This window comes from Simochromis diagramma, unplaced genomic scaffold, assembly GCF_900408965.1.
Source record: "Simochromis diagramma unplaced genomic scaffold, fSimDia1.1 OVJJ01000361.1, whole genome shotgun sequence".
NCBI lineage: Eukaryota > Metazoa > Chordata > Actinopteri > Cichliformes > Cichlidae > Simochromis > Simochromis diagramma.
In genome coordinates, this window is record NW_024386860.1 from 5,502,756 (window position 1) to 5,519,342 (window position 16,587).

The 16,587-nt window shown below is 39.5% G+C and overlaps 2 protein-coding genes across 4 annotated transcripts; one reads left to right on the top strand and one right to left on the bottom strand.

Annotated features, from left to right (window-relative positions):
- Positions 1-1,164: 1,164 nt before the first annotated feature.
- On the top strand, positions 1,165-10,635 carry trpv6 (transient receptor potential cation channel, subfamily V, member 6). Of its 2 annotated transcripts, none has more exons than XM_040029998.1 (17): positions 1,165-1,279; positions 1,458-1,605; positions 1,699-1,796; positions 1,884-2,006; positions 2,607-2,747; positions 2,909-3,007; positions 6,152-6,327; positions 6,422-6,568; positions 6,674-6,753; positions 6,859-6,994; positions 7,762-7,848; positions 7,943-8,019; positions 8,108-8,273; positions 8,426-8,492; positions 8,591-8,859; positions 8,954-9,060; positions 10,018-10,635. In XM_040029998.1, the coding sequence occupies exons 2-17, from the start codon at positions 1,475-1,477 to the stop codon at positions 10,247-10,249; spliced, it is 2,136 nt and encodes a 711-aa protein (XP_039885932.1). In that variant the 5' UTR covers positions 1,165-1,279; positions 1,458-1,474; the 3' UTR covers positions 10,250-10,635. The 2 variants fall into 2 exon arrangements, with proteins under 2 accessions (XP_039885932.1, XP_039885931.1); XM_040029997.1 differs by having other exon boundaries at positions 1,166-1,284.
- si:dkey-26c10.5 (uncharacterized protein LOC563797 homolog) lies at positions 10,507-16,027 on the bottom strand. 2 transcript variants are annotated; one of them, XM_040030000.1, is made up of 7 exons: positions 15,860-16,027; positions 15,511-15,609; positions 12,465-12,572; positions 12,053-12,181; positions 11,543-11,694; positions 11,315-11,412; positions 10,507-10,967 (listed from the first exon to the last, which is right to left on the bottom strand). In XM_040030000.1, exons 1-7 carry the CDS (start codon positions 15,948-15,950, stop codon positions 10,838-10,840), a joined length of 807 nt encoding a protein of 268 aa, XP_039885934.1. In that variant the 5' UTR covers positions 15,951-16,027; the 3' UTR covers positions 10,507-10,837. The 2 variants fall into 2 exon arrangements, with proteins under 2 accessions (XP_039885934.1, XP_039885933.1); XM_040029999.1 differs by lacking the exons at positions 15,511-15,609; positions 15,860-16,027 and adding an exon at positions 12,653-12,848.
- Between the last annotated feature and the right edge of the window lie 560 nt (positions 16,028-16,587).

The following is a 16,587-nucleotide window of genomic DNA, read 5'->3' on the forward strand; positions in this document are numbered from 1 at the left end:
ACCAAAGCCACAAAATCATGTTTTTTTTTACAGTGTTATTGTTTTCTTATAAAGACCTTAGCAGTTTTGAAACTACTGGTCTTTATGACACTGCTTAAAGATGGTGCTCTCTGTCTGGTAAACAGCTATTATCTCCACAATACTAAATGATGGCCACATCGGCAGCCATTATCAGGGCCTCCTATAGTCTTCCTAAACCCTGTTTATCCAGTGGTTAACCAGCTTTTTAGTCATGACCTAAAAATGGTGCAGAAAAATATGTGTCCACTACAGCCGAGGTGACCAGAAATTTAAATGTTCGCTGATTCAATAGTTTGTAAATAAATCAGATCTGTGTAAATGAAATTTGTGGCTTTTTATCAGCTGAATGTGTCAACTCTGAAACTAATTGCAGTTTCACAAAACAACACGCGCCATTAGCTTTGTTTTCCACATTCAGAGAAAAGTGACATTCTCTCATTGAACATGATGCTGCTGCCAGCCTCTAGATGATCATTATAGTCTTTGTAGTGCAGTAATTACTGCATCTGGGATCATTCCTGTTGACACATGAATGGTGCTCAACATGTTATATCACTGTGAATGAAGCTAGATGTTTAGTGTTTGTGTGTCCAAGAAGCAGCATGGTGGAAAATCCTTTATAATCTCCATATTTCCCAAATAATTCCAGTTTCACTCTGAGGATTTTGCTCATTCATTAAAAAAAAGATCCAAACTAAAACGCAATGCCATAAAGCGAGGTATAGAACAGCATGCTTGCAATTTCCAAACAGGTTTTCTTAACAGTTCACTACAAGTGGTGTGTTGACTGTCATGATCTTGCTGAATTTTCATAGTGGCCATGCAGGTTTCGGTGGTAGTCAGAGGAATGCTGAGAGGCCTGGTGATTGCATAGATATCCGCGAACTGGGGACTGGACCATTGTCACTTTGCTTTTAAGGAGATCAAGCCAATAATTTTAGATCAGCATGACAAAGGAATTCCTTGTCAACAGGGAGTTGAAGCACAGCTTTCTCTGTGGCACTTCTGACCAGTGAAAGTCTCCTTGCTCATTACTGCGTCACTGTCTTATTCTTACCTGTCAGCTTTCCACGCATCCTCCTTCTCCACCCATTTGCTCTCATATCTCCTCCCTCTTGGCTGGGACATATATATATATTGGTGATGCCACAGGGATTTCATCTCTCCTCGGGGACATTTTTAAAGGTGGTGTGTCCACTTTTGAGTGTTTCTCTCAGTGTCACCAGAGATTGAGGAGCAGCAGTTTCATTGCTTAAGGGTGAGGTAAGACTGAAAAGATTTACTTTAATTTATTAATAGAAAAAACTACCAAAATCAACAATTTTTTTTTCCACCTGTGGATTTAGACTCCATAGCATTTATTTTTCACCCACTCTACTTTTGTCTTTCTTGAGTTTCTTAAAAAACATTCCTAACTTTCCGTTTCACAATTCTAGTCAAACCTCAGGTGCCAATGTCACCGTCTTTAGCCAGATCTGCTCCGAGCGAGCTCAACCATTGGTGGAGCCAGCTGAAGTTTCGCCTTCAGAACAAAAAAGGATGGAATGAAATGCTGGATGAGACATTTCTGCTCTACACAAAAGGGTAAACTCCTGCCTGACGCCACTTTCCAGTACATTCAGTTTTGTTTAAAGTTTTACCATAAATTGGTCTTGTTTGTGTCCTTCTGTCCCTCAGTGTGAATGACATTCCTCTCTTCTATGCGGCTAAAAACAACAGTGCTGGTTGCATCAAGAAACTGCTAGGTTGTGCATCCACGAATATCTTTGAGAGAGGTACGACTGAACAAGGAGTTTAAACCTTACATTGCTGCCTTTTTGGTGTGTTTTCCGTGATTTTAGAAGGTGTATCTTCTTGTTCAGGCTCCCTGGGAGAGACGGCCCTTCACGTTGCTGTTATGAACGATAACCTGGATGCTGCTGTGGCTCTGATGGATGGAGCTCCTGACCTCATTAACGAGCCCATGACCTCTGAACTTTTCCAAGGTTGACATGCAGAAATTCATAACTGCAAAACACCAATGCACATCATGCAGGCTGAGTGCTGTGTGTAACTATATAGATGTCAAGTTGTCAGCTTTTTGGTCTGCAATTCAAATAATTCAGCTTATTAGCAAAATCTGTGAGATTTTTGATACAGTGGATACAAGGGCATGTAAAAGCCTAACACAACAATTTAAGCAGGTTTTTAAAAAATCTAAGGACCTTAGAAAGTAAGCGAACTGAAGAAACTTAAAGAAACTTAAAGAAGTCTTAGTCACTTTCTTTCTAAGCTCCCTAAACCACCATGAGGTGGATGACAGAGAACCTCAACCTTTTAGAAAATATTTTAATTAGTCAAATCATATCACTGAGGTTTTGTTTTTTTTTACTTCATTATTTTATTCATCTAACAATAAATCAATAAAGGGCAACAAATTCCAATTATGAGGCCTCATCTGCTGCTTTTGGAGAGCAAACCCTGTCAGGGTTACAGTGGTGGATAAAGCAAAAGCATTAAGTGTAGGTTTTACCAAAGCTGGTGAAACGAAAACCAGTGTGTTGGCAGTGAACTGATGTACACTTTCTCTCTGTGCTCCGCCTCAGGGATTACTCCTCTCCACATTGCTGTGGTGAATCAGAACATCGACCTGGTTCGTCATCTGATTAGTCGCGGTGGTGACGTGTCCACACCTAGAGTCACTGGTCTGTATTTCAGGAAGAGGATAGGTGGACTTATGTACTGTGGTAAGCCAGCATGAGTGAACTTACGTAAAGAAATGTTTCAACCATTAATTACAAGGCCAGTGGCAGGACAATAAAACCCCAAACTGGTCCCAACATATGTGATAAAAACAAGGCAGAGAGAGATTTTGTGCAAAATAACAAAACGCGTGGCTTTTCATCAGGCGAGCACATCCTGTCTTTTGCTGCTTGTGCTGGGAATATGGATATCATCTCCATGGTAATCGATGCAGGCGCCAGCACCAGGATCCAGGATTACAAAGGTATAAGCCCTTGAGTGAGAGAAGATCAAGTATTATTTTACACTGCTAGGAAATTTGACTGTGTGACTGCTTAAGCCACAAAATATTCTGCATCCCATGTGTTATTAGGGTCTTATTTTTAATTTGATTTATCACAGCATTGTCTAAAATTCTCACCACTAAAGGACAAAATCAACCCCGATGGGTTTGCCACTAATTGCAGCTTTCTGGCGCTGGTCTTGTAATTTAAACTCAAAGAACCTCAAGAATTACTGTCAGGCTCAAACTAGCAATTTTCTTATCTAACCAACAGCTGAAAATGCAAAAAGAAAAATTGACATCAGCCGGAAAAGGTAAAAGTTTCAGGCTTCTTTTTTGTCAAAGCTAAATTATATTGAGGAGACTGTTCATATCAAAGACACTACTGAGGCATTATACAATACAATACAATACAATAAAACATTATTTGTATAGCACATTAAAAACCAGAGGTTGCCAAAGTGCTTCACGTAATCCAATAAAACAGTAGTAAAGTACAAAGGCGGATAAGCTAGCAGGTGGGCGGCATTGTTTAAACAAGCATACAAGTACACAAGTACGCAGATAAGGAAGCAAGACTTAACGATAAAAACAATAAAACAATGTAAGTAAAAGAGTAAAAGAGAGGAAAGGGGAGGGCAAGAAAGTACAATTAAAAGGCATGCTCTAGGAGGCCGGGAAGGCTAAGCTAAAAAGGTTTGTTTTCAATCAAGACTTGAAGGTCTGGATCGAGTGAGACACGTGAATAGTATGAGGGAGGTTATTCCAGAGGTTAGGTGCGGTCACCTCTGGTTTGCAGCCGTGACCTAGGTTGCACCAAAAGTAAGACGATCTCAGTGTTCTACTGGGAGTATTCACGCTAAGGAGATCAATAAGGTAGCTAGGTGCAATATTATTTATGATTTTACAAGTAAGCAGTAGGACTTTGAAATCAATGTGATGTTTAATTGGAAGCCAGTGGAGGCCAGTGAGAATTGAGGTGATAGACTCAAGCCTACGAGTACCAGTTAGAAGGCGAGCCGCAGCGTTATGGACGAGTTGCAATCTATGAAGAAGGGCAGAATGAATCCCAGTGTATAGGGAGTCTAACCTGGATGTGACAAAGGCATGGATAAGCTTTTCTAGATCCTCACATGGTAAATATGGCTTGGCCTTAGAAATTAAACGAAGTTGATAGAAACAAGATTTAACAACAGAGGACACATGCTTGTCAAGTTTAAAGGAGCCGTCCTGGTAAACACCCAAATTACTTGCAGAATCGGAAAGATAACTAGCGAAGGGCCCAAGGACACCAGTTAGATGGGCTCCAGGGGTGTGACTGTCAAAGATTACAATTTCTGTTTTCTTGTCATTAAGGATAAGGGAATTGCTCAGCAGCCAGTCTTTACCCACATAGCAAAATTGGTATGACCCAGATCTGGCCCACACAATGTGCTTACACATGGCCCACATACCGCAAAGAACGACGGCCCTCTGGTGGCCCAGATCAGGTTTGCCAGATGTGGCCCACACATGGGCCAGCACAAGGCCAGTTGCAGACACACTGGTGGTCCTGTGCTGGCCCATGTGTGGACTACGTCTAGCAAACCTGATCTGGGCCACCGAAGGGCCGTCATTCTTTGCGGTATGTGAGCCATGTGTAAGTTGTGTGCAACCACGGGCCAGTTGTAGACACAGTGCTGGCCCTGTGCTGCCCCAGAACAGTTTTAGCTCTGGCCCCAGATGTCAGCCTAATGTGTACCTTTATCAAGGCATGTAATAACAACATGTGCCGGAACATAATAGTAAATAACATGAGAAAACTCTGTTCAGACAGTGAATGGACTGATTCTTATATGGCGCTTTTCTAGTCTCCCGGATTACTCAAAGTGCTCTATACAACATGCCACATTCACCCAATCACACATACTTTCTCTTAACTGAGTGCTACCTAACTGCATTCATACACATTCACACTCTTAACATGCAGACTGGATAAGCCAGGGATGGAACCACTAACCTTCCGATCAGTAGGTAAACTGCTCTACCGCCTGAGCTACAGCCACCCACTGGTGAAGATGAGTAAACCGTCACTAGGTTTTGGATAAAGTGTACACTCACAAACCTGTCAAACCTGCATTTGAAATCTTGGCTACCATAGCAGTATCGTATTGCAACATGGCATTTGGGTCTTTTAACTAAAATAGGAAAATAGGAACATAAATAGTGCCACCATTGCCAGACCTGGCCCACATCTGGTTGACATACACCCTGCCATGACACCGGTCAGTCAGATGTGCCACCTTGATGCCAGATCTGGGCCAGACCTGTTTTCTATGGGCCCGGGCCACATAAACCAAACCACAATTGAGCCAGATATGGCATGCCATCACATAGACAGGCCTGGCCCATATCTGGATGACATATGTTTTTACATGCCAGAAGTCAGCCAGCAGTGCCGGCTTGATACCAGATCCGGGCCAGAACTGCTTGCTATGTGGGTAACTTCACTTATACAATCGAAGAAGTGAAGCATTGATGAAGTATCACCCTCAGTCAATTCAAAATAAATTTGAATGTCATCCGTGTAGCAATGATAAGAGAGTTTGTACTTTTCAATAATATGACCAAGGGGTGACATATATAGAGAAAACAGCATAGGACCCAGCACAGACCCCTGAGGGACACCACAGGTAACAGGGGCAATGGAAGAGGAGTAGGTACCCATCGTGACAGAGAAGGACCTCTCCGATAAGTAGGAATTAAACCAACCAAGGGCCATACCTGTAATGCAACCAGATGTTCAAGCCTTATTAAGAGAATGTTATGGTCCAACAGCTCAAAAGCAGAGGACAGGTCCAACAAAACTAAGGCCGCGGGGCGCCCAGAGTCAGTAATTAAAAGAAGATCATTGAAGACCCTCGAGAGTATAGGTTAAAAATTAAAAAAACATTTTTAAATGCTAAACTAATTGTTGCCAGTTTTTGCTCACATAGCTAAATGTTTCAGAGTAATGACTGATTTCTGGTTTATGGGGACCTTCAGGAGGTTAACCCAGCTGTGCATATCTGAATATGAGCGTCTTATTAACAATTAATAGCTTTCTCCTGTCTTCTTGTGCCTCCTGCGTACACACTCTCCATCCAGGCAACACAGTGCTTCACATTTTGGTCTTGCAGCCCAACAAGAACATTGCCTGCCAGGTCATTGACTTGATTATGGCACGCGATGCAGAGCTTGACCAGCAAGTGCCCCTTGATATGGTTCCCAACTCCCGAGGCCTTACACCTTTTAAGCTGGCTGCAAAAGAGGGAAACACAGTGGTGAGTAGAACCTTGGAAGATTCACATGGTGACCCAAACATGAAAGGTGGAACAGATTGTTCCTAATCTCATCCTAACCCCCTGTCTCTTAAAGGTATTCCAGCACCTAGTTAACAAAAGGCGTGTAGTCCAGTGGAGTCTGGGCCCTTTGACCTCTCACCTGTATGACCTGTCCGAGATCGACTCGTGGGCCGATAGCATGTCAGTGCTGGAGGTCATTGTGGCCAGCCAGCAGAAAGAGGTACAGAAGAATATGTAGGTAGCATTCAGGAGAAAATGCTAATTGTTATCAGGAAGTTAGTTCTGACTCTGAGATTTTTTTTTCTCTTCTATTTTTGCTCTCCAGGCAAGGAAGATCCTGGAGGTCACTCCTGTGAGGCAGCTGGTTAGTCTGAAGTGGAACCTGTATGGGAAACATTACTTCAGGTAAGATTTTGTTAGTTTTGTTAAATCTGAACTAAAATACTTGAATTGTACACATGTCTATTGCTGTTTAACACACTGGGTTTCTTCCTCCCTTTTTGTTGTCAGGTTTCTGCTGTTTCTGTATCTCTTGTACATCGGGACTTTCACAATGTGCTGTATGTTTCGCCCCCTAAAGAACGCTCCAGAGAACTACACAACGTCAGATGCAGACAAAACTGTCTGGGTTCAGAAGACGCTCAAGGTGGGCCAGAATTATGAATTATCATAGACATTAGAAAACCTTAAACAGATCTCAACATTTTACTCACTATACTGTTTGAATGAGACACCTAAAGTGAAATTTTTATGTTCAATGTGCTGACTGTTTTTGAACTATCCCAAAAATATAATTAGATTTTTATTACAGCACGTTTATTTTAAAGAGTCATATTTCAGATTAACCTTTTGGAAATAAAATATGAACATTTATAAAACTGACTGCCTAGAAGTAACATTAAACCAGCTCTCACGTGTTAGTACAAATTATTATGATCCAAATAGTCGACCGAATCTGCATAATGAGTACTTTGATTTAGTTTTCTACCCTTTTCTCTTTGTTTAATTTTTTCAGTTTGTACTTCTATTACATGAGTTTTATGGAGTTGACGTTTTAGGTGTAGATGTTTAGGTCAGTCCCCACTAAAAAATTCAGATTCCTCTAATTGAATCCATTATTACCCCCTAGTTTCCCAGTCCCCACCTGCACTGGGGCCTGCTACACATTTTAGGAAGGCAACACTTTTATAGCATGTCACTTCTACTTTGGTAGTTAGTACTTCCTCAACTACTGCACCACCAGAGTTTTTTTTGCCCCAAATTACTTCAGCCATAACTTACGTAAAAATTCAAATACATATGATCCACTAAATGCATGTGTAAATGCCAAACTGTACACCTACAGTTACACTGTCAGACAATAATGAGATTTTAATATTTATAACAGCATCATTTCCTCTTTGTCCACCTCAGGAGAGTTATACAACACATGGGGATAATGTGCGGCTGGCAGGAGAGATTATCAGCGTCATTGGAGCTTTTGTCATCCTTGTGCTGGAGGTGGACATTTAAAATATGCTTTTTGTTTAAAAATATTCAACAGTACATTACTGTGAACTGTTCTGACCTCATGCATCCCCTGTGCTCCTAACAGATCCCAGACATTCTGAGAGTTGGAGCAAAGCGCTACTTTGGCCAGACGGCACTGGGAGGCCCTTTCCATGTTATCCTGTAAGCACACACACCCTCTGAGAACCCAAGCAAAGCATAATGTTTGGGAACACTGCCTAACCTTGCTGCCGCTCTTGTTTTTGACCAGTATCAGCTATGCCTGCTTGGTGGTGCTGCTGTGCGTGTTCAGAGCCTGTGAGGTGCAGAGGGAGGCCGAGGTGATGGCGGTGTGTTTGGTCCTCGGCTGGTGTAATGTCATGTTCTTCGCCCGTGGCTTTGAAATGCTTGGCCCTTACGTCATCACGATACAGAAGGTGCGGATGGGTTTCTACACGAGCTCCATGAGTAACAAAAACATGAGTTTGCTCTGCTCACACACCTGCTCACACATGTTTTCATTTGTTGTTTTGGTTTTTGAGGTTTTACATTTTCAGACTGAGCTCGCTTGTGTCTCGTTTCCCCCTAGATTATATTTGGAGACCTGACAAAGTTTATGTGGCTGATTTCCATTGTGCTCTTTGCCTTTTCCACCTGTGAGTATATTGTTAGCAATAAAAATAAACACAAATTTTACAAAACATTCTTTAAAGGAGACCTTCCTGCTCTCTTACAAACATTTTTTTCTTCTCAGCCCTCTGGATAGTCTACATGACTCAGGAGGTAGATTCCCTTCCTTCGTATCGCTCATATCCCGTCAGCCTCTTCTCCCAATTTGAGCTCAGCGTTGGCCTCATCGATCTGCCTGTGGACCACACCATCCCTATACCTGCGATTGTCCATGTGTTGCACTGCACCTCCTCTCTGGTTTCCCACATCCTTCTGCTAAATCTGCTCACCGCCATGATGAGTGACACACAATGGAGGGTGGGCCAGGAGAGAGATGAGCTCTGGAGGACTCAGGTAACAGGGTTATTACACACACATGCGTAATCACCTCTTCAGCGTGCGTTAAGCATTGCTGTGTCATGTTTACAGCTGTAATGTTGTTATTCAGGTGGTGGCCACGACGCTCATGCTGGAGAGGAGGCTTCCTCGCTGTCTCTGGCCTCGACTTGGGGTCTGTGGGCTGAACTATGGCCTGAAAGAGTGCTGGTATCTCAGGTAAAATGCAACCTTGTGTCAGGAACAGACGAAAACCCACAGAAATCACCTAACACAGCAGAAAGGGACGTTATCTTTAAAAATAAAGTCAAACAGGAAGTTTGTACAGAAACTACAGCCACAGCTCATGTCACGCTATAAAATGCTCAATTCTTTTTTTTTTTATTGTAGTTCTTATATTACTTTCACACCTCCTAAGGCTACACTGCATGTTTTTCTTAGTCGATTCTTTTCATTTTTGCGTCCGTCTCATCAAGGTTAAAGAGGAAAAACATTCAGCCTGGCTAACAAAAGCTGCCTTTCAGTACAAATCAATTCAGTCTATTTCTCAACACATCAAATATTCCTTTGGTTGTGTTTTTTCTTATTTTATCTCAACTGGTGAATACTCATATGAAAGAAAACATGAAACAAAAGCCAAAAGCTTGAACTTCGAAGTGCTGTAACTCAGTTTTATAAGTTCTTTCTACTCTTGACATACACCTTTGAATGCAAGCACTTGTTTGAGCACAAGCTCCTGTTTGTGAGGGCCAACCAATCAGAAGACAGGTAGTTTAAAGTGAATTGGACAAATATGAGTTGCTCCAAGCCAGTATAAGACTAATAAGGATCATTTTGAACTGCAAGTTATGGAAAGCTAGTGTAGACAGGGAAAATGTGCATAATACACCCTTTTAAGTGTAATAGTAGGTTATATATGTATAAGTAGGGGGAAAAATATAGTATTAGTAATACGATAAGAATGGTGCTTCTCACTGCAGGCACAGCATTACTCATGGGTGAAGTCCATCAAAGGCTTTCATTTAGTGTCAGTATGCAAACTGTTTTCCTTCTGTAAGTGAATAAGCTTTTTGTTTTGCAGGTGGGGCCCAAAAAAAAACGGAAACTAAAAAGAAGAGTGTAACATAATTAATTTTGAAACATGTGTGACTTTTTCTTTATTCATCTTCTTTGCAGGGTTGAGGAAAGAAATGACTCCATGATGCAAAAGATGCGGCGTTACGTAAACGTCTTCTCCAAAGAGGATGAAAAGGAAACGGAGGGAGATGAAAATTCTGACTTCAAGGGAACCTTGAAGCTGAGACTTAAAAACAAAGGAGGATGGTGGGAGCTGGTTCGACACAGCGCTTTAGGTTTGGAGATGGAGCAGGATGAGCCAGAGGAGGAACAGAGCATTAAATATGTTTAGAGAGAGACGCCATCTAACCAAGAAGTTCCTTCCTATCATCAACTTTGAGTCATATACATATTAAGTAGATGTAAAGAATTGCTGAATTTCAGTGACCTTGGGGTGAAAGAACCACACTATCTTGATTTTTCAATATAGTAAACAGTGCAATTATTTCCGCAGTATTATGCCATAGAACAGACTGTGATTTTTATAGAAATATGAAAGATGTCTAGCAGGAATATATGCTAAAAAAAAACACATAGAGATTCATCTTATCATGTAGGTAATGAGTAATTTTATATGAGAATAAAACTTTCTTAAAACAGTTTCACTGTCACTTCATTTGTAAAGCAGACAGCAGATAAAATCATACAAAACAAAGGAGCAAGGCACTTACAAAGCTTTACAATCAAATATTAGAGCAGAAATTATTCCACACTAAGCTGCAAGAAAATCTACTGTAAATAAACTGCTAAGTGTCAGACTTAGCAACTGTTATCTAAAAAGCTTGTTTATATTTCTTTGCTGGATACTGGAAAGAGATGTCTTGGCATGTTATTGTTGAATTTGATGCTTGCTGGCGGAACAGATTTGCTCGCGGTTCTTTTACAAGAGCTGCAGCTGACAGATGAAGTAAGTGGCGACGTTGCAGGAAGCTCTAATCCAGTTTCTGGCAGATGGGCCTGTGCTGTCTATGATCCCACAATCCCCAGTTCTTGGATCTTCTGCCCAATAGCTGCAAAACAAAAGAAAGAGTCATTAACTATTATTCTGCAATCTATATCTGGATTTTTTCTTTGTTTGAACAAAGTGTCCACTTTATTAGGTACACTTGTAATTCAATTTGACAGCTGTACAATAAATGTTTTACTTTATAAGCTTATTAACACATGTATATTTACACATAATTTGTTATTATGATGGATCTGTGACCAAAAATTACCAAACACCAATATGCACAGTGCAATAGTGGCAAATCCCACACAACCCTGATCTAAACCACAAACAACTATGTCTAAACTACCCTATTAGTCAATTGTCTGTTTTAATAACTATTTATAGAATCATTTATAGAATAAAGACCTCTCTTGCATCTTTGTGCTGTCAACCCAGGTCCATTCAGTGCCTTTTTTAATGGTGCCGATCCAGTATTGGAGATTCCCTTTCTGTGTCAGAAAGTCCTAAAAGAAAAAACACCATTGATGCGTAACTATTAGCAATTATTACCACTTCATAAACTGCTTGCTTGTAATATATAAGCATATAGTTAATAACTCAAGGAAGGAAGAGAGCGGAAGTTATCAGATTCACCTGAACTTCTTTGCTTGTAATAACAGCCAGAGATCCCCCTCTGGAGGTGCAGTTCTGCTCGCTCTGGTGCCACTTCAGTCTAAAAGTCGACAGGAAAAAGCACGATCGGCCAAAGGTCATCCACCCGTCACCACACTGCCGGCAGCCATGATCTGGAAGCAGAGAGAACAGGAAAAGCTTATTTAAAAAACAGGTTAATGAAAAAGTAAAAAGCTGTTAATCAGACCTGAAGCTTCCCACACTCTTTTTTTTCCTTTGCATATTCAAGGGTTTTGCTTGTGATTTAATTTTCCTCATATTTTCATCTTTATGCATGTATTTTTTCAGTTGCACAGAAATCTAAAAGTCTCAATTTTTCCTGTTTTATAAACAAAAAAAAAGAAGCCAAAGAAGAACATGAACTTGAGTCGAGACTTGTTTAAAAACTAATTTGAATCATTATGAAAGCAGAACTATAGCTAAAAACAAGGTGATTGAGAAAGAATCCCCCCACTTTTTGTGCCTGCTCACGTTTAATGTGAATAGCTGGGAACTGGGCCTGGCAGTTCTCGAAGGAGCATCCTGGAGCAAACGCAGGTACTCCGTCTTTAGCTGTTGCACTTTCCTCTACCACCGGGCAGACTGTGGGTCCAGTTTGCACTAGAAATCAGAGCACAATGGGAGGAGATTTGAGAGAAGGAATAATGCCCTGAGGCTGCAGCAAAGCAATAAGCAATAGTTTTACTCCTTTGTTATGCACTGTTATGATAAATAGAATTGTAAAAATCCATAGCTGAAAACAACTGTGCACCATTTTGATCCTGCTCTGCCAGGACCTTCAGTCTTATATAATCTGCTTTGGTGTTATAAACATGGTGGTGCCAGGAAGGGTTTGTTATCACAGCGCTGACATGAATTCAGATCCATGGCTGCAGCTACTCACGTTTCAGGCTGAGGATAATGACAACCACCAGAAGGACGATGCACATTAAGGTGAGGAATAAGCACACTGCACGGTACAGACGCACATTTCCTCCAGTCGGTTCTTTGCCTGAGGAAGATGACATCAGATAAATGTTAATGAGCACAACAAAGACCGCCATGAAGCCTGCAAAAGCTGCAGCTTCCTACCTTTCTTCCCCTCCAGTTCAACCGATAATTTGGGTTGCAAGTTTTCATCAGCCTCATCTTTCTTATCCTCACCGTAACTGCGGCAGAATTTAATATACATGGAGAAAAACGTCCTGGTATTTGAGAGAAAGCTTGTTTGCTCTGTTGTGCTCCGTCTTCTCTGCTGACTCAAGACTGGCTGCAACAGTGCAGTTATAGGACGCCCCCTTTGTCTCATCACCATAGCAACTTGACCTTCATAGATTCCTAAGTTATTCATGGAGCACAGTGCCTGGCTTGTCCTTGAATGACCCAAACTTTAAACTCTCTTCCTGTCTCTCTCATTTTAAACATTAGTCTGTGTGTGTGACAAAGTTCTGAGAAAAACACAGACACAGCAGACTTTCTCCTTCAAAACAGCAGATAACTAATTTCAGATCAGTATTTATGTCTAATGCTTTGGAGATACGGAGGATGCACACGTCACTGATGCAGATTTCAAACATTAGTCTGTAAATATCATGTTATAGTACAAGGTTTTGCAAAGAAAGAGGACGTGGGTGAAGACTTAATGAAGCACAAGAGAGCAAGACTTGTTTGTTTGTACCTCAGCAATGTAATAAAAATATCTTCCATTAATCTAATTAACAAAATATTCTTGTAAACAAAACCATTATTTGATTTCACCAAATTGCAAAAAAGAACATGACTCATGCTGCGATAGCTTTAATTGGCTTTGTTGCCTTTTTGCGGGTTAGTGATCATAAAAAAGTTAGACACATTGCTGTGCCATGTTGTCATGCCGCCTTATGTACTTATTTATTTATTTATGCAGCTGTTGTTGTTGTCTTAACGACTAAACTGACTCACTACAACAATAAAGAACGATGGAAGTTCAACACAAAGGCCAAACTACAACAGGTTGTGAGTAATGTGGTTAGAGGGAAGTTTAGTTAAAATTGTTCTTTGTAAAGACACACAACAGACAGACTTCCTGTCAGACCGTTTTGCCTTCAGGCTGTGGGCGAATTTTTATTCGCACTGGGTTACATTAACAGCACAGCAACCTCAAACTACATGCGGTCTTATCATAATGGTTGCACGCAAATTGGATTAAAATGATGTAACAGATGAAGGAAAAACTCATGAACTAAGCTTAATTAACCAACATAAATTATAGCAGTAGCATTTCATAACAAAGCCCAGATCTTACAGAGTAATTTTACACAATTACGTAAGTAATTCTTCTGGACTTAGGATGTAATTTGATTAACTAAACATACTTACTTTTAGTGATACTTAGCATTTACAGTTGACATACGTGAAATTTAATTACTATAGGTATTCTGGACAGTTTCCAGTATATACCTACAAAGAGAAGAGTAAAGGGAAACTATTATTTTATTTTATTTTATTTTTTTACAGTATTCAAATAGCAAAAAAATAATATATATTTATAATGTAGTAAGGGAGGTTCAGACCCTTTACGATACAGCCAGTACCTTTGATACTAACGTGTAGATAGAAGGTAATTATTAGTAAAATATTCTATATCACATTTTACTCTATAAGAGACATGAAAATTAATGCTAAACAAATCATTAATAAAGAAAATATTTTTGTAATTAATTGATTATATGATAACATAAATGATTATACAATTAAAAAACTAAACAAGAAGAGGGCACAATAAGTTTTTCTCTAAAGTATCCCAAAGTACACACTAAATGAAAAACATTTTTTTCACCCTTCTTCTCTCCATTAAAACAGAAAATCCTGAATCCCATGTTCTGCTGAGCCTGCTTAAAAGCATTTTTAGATACTAAAAATTGCATAATTTCCATGTGATTTAGACGAATTAAACCGAAAGCGCATGACAATAACACCATAAGTTGTGAAATCATGAAGCGCCACCAATATATCTAGTTCTATTTTCCTGTATATTACTCTTTAATGGTGAGATTATTGATTATGTTAAGTAACAGTTTTATTAGCAGCGGCAGCTGTATTAATACTGCTTCTAATTATAAGACAGCAATATTTCAGAGTACCTTATATTTCAGGTAAACTTACATTGTTACTCCGCAGTGATTTTCATTTTTCTACTTTTTAACACAAATTCTTTTTTATATATATTGCAATATCTCCAGACATTAGTAAAAACACATTTTCTTGATGCATATCATTAGCATTATAAATGCATGGGAAAAACTGAGGGAGCTTTTTATGCCGAAACAATTTACTTAGGACAAAATGGTCAATAAATTCATTTGTTTTGAAAAGCAACAAATAATGTATCACGTCAAAGATCATTGTCTTAATAAAGACAAGAAATCTGCCTCTACATTGTAAGTTTTAGTGTAAAACAAGAAAACATCAACAATAAATCACTAAAAATAAAAAGACGGTCACAGCCCTAAATACTACAAACTGAAACATTTAATACCATATATCAAATATTCAGTACTATATTTATTTGATAATCCTACAAAAACATTAAAAAATAGTATTATACAGACTCTACAGTAAATTCTACAAAGATTTAAACATGCGCAATTTCACTGCAATGGTTACTATTATACAGATTTTACTGTAACTGGCGATGTGGTTTGAAGATTACCAAAAAAACCCACTTCTGCTTTTTTTTTTCTTTTCTCTTTGACTGAATCGGTTTTTGTGAGAAACCAAAATATTTACTGCTTTAATTTATCTCCCAGATGGTAGATTATAAAGACAAAAAACACATTTATTATTATTATGTATAATAATGATACTAAATCCTGTGTTTTACCTAAAGCACGTACTGAAAAAAGAAAGAACGAGCCCAAACTGGGCAACCAACCAGCTGAAGACACAAAATATTTTGTGTAAAACTGTACCCAGTATTTGTTTTCTTGAACCAGTCGCAGAGAAAGCTTCTGAATAGACATCCTCAGATGAAATTTCCAGTTTGGCGTAGTGGTCTTGTTCTGCTTCCTCTAAAGATAAAAATACAGATGGACACATTTTAGCAAGAGAAATGAACCAACTGTGGTCGGCTTTCAAATAATCTGGATTTTCTAAAGTAAACTTTTTTAAAAATCTCAAAACTTTTAGGATTTTCTTTTTATTAAACAAGTTTTGAATCTTTTGCACAGTTTACTTACTTTACATAACATTTGCATGACTTGCATACATAATTTTCAGTTAGACTTTGGTACAATGTAAACAGCTTCTTTTTTTTTTTACCTTCTTTTTTCACCTCCAGCATCGGTTCGCTCGGTCCTTCATCCCCTTCTTTGGCTTTTTCTGTCTCTTTGGGGATCTCTTGCATCTCCATGGCTTCCCTCTTCTTGTTTTCTCACAGTTTCGATTTTGCTGGAGCTTTTCAGACCTGCCTAGTCAACTGACAATGAGCTTATGTAACTTGTCATGCAGTTGCACAGACACTAAGTGACTTAGACTTGAACTTGGACTTTTATTGGACTTTTATTGGACTTGGACTTTTATTGTCATTGTACAGTTGCTTGCACAATGGAATTACGTAACAAGGCCACAAGGTTTAAAAGTAAAAGACAATATAGAAGAAGAAAAAATATATAGGAACACTATGTACACTAGAATATAACAAATAATAAAAAAGGGTGGATGGAAACTGCACATCTGCCAAAATATTGCACAAAAAAGACATTTTACATTAAATGGAGAGACATCTAGAGCTGGTAATGGAGTCCAGGGTGGAGTGTGGACACCTTCTCTGCAGTTTTGATGACCAATAAGGAGAGAGGGTCTGGATGACACTAGGAGGTCAGTCTGCAGCCTGTTGCATCTCAGAACCCTCAAGAAATGGAGGAGCTGCTGAGCTTTCTTCATTCAGGCTGATGTATTTGTAGTCCAGGACAGGTCCTCAGAAATGTGGGTACCGAGGAACTTGAAGGAGGACAACCTCTCCATGTAGTCACCTTTTATGGAGAGGG

Bases quoted from the DNA above. Each gene is read 5' to 3' on its own strand.
- trpv6 (XM_040029998.1), top strand. From the start codon at position 1,475: ATGTCACCGTCTTTAGCCAGATCTGCTCCGAGCGAGCTCAACCATTGG. The intron at 1,606-1,698 runs GTAAACTCCTGC...TCTGTCCCTCAG, and splicing joins TTTCTGCTCTACACAAAAGG to TGTGAATGACATTCCTCTCT. The intron at 3,008-6,151 runs GTATAAGCCCTT...CTCTCCATCCAG, and splicing joins CAGGATCCAGGATTACAAAG to GCAACACAGTGCTTCACATT.
- si:dkey-26c10.5 (XM_040030000.1), bottom strand. From the start codon at position 15,950: ATGGAGATGCAAGAGATCCCCAAAGAGACAGAAAAAGCCAAAGAAGGG. The intron at 15,610-15,859 runs GTAAAAAAAAAA...TTTTATCTTTAG, and splicing joins GCTGGAGGTGAAAAAAGAAG to AGGAAGCAGAACAAGACCAC. The intron at 10,968-11,314 runs GTCTTTATTCTA...TTTGTTTTGCAG, and splicing joins AGCACAAAGATGCAAGAGAG to CTATTGGGCAGAAGATCCAA.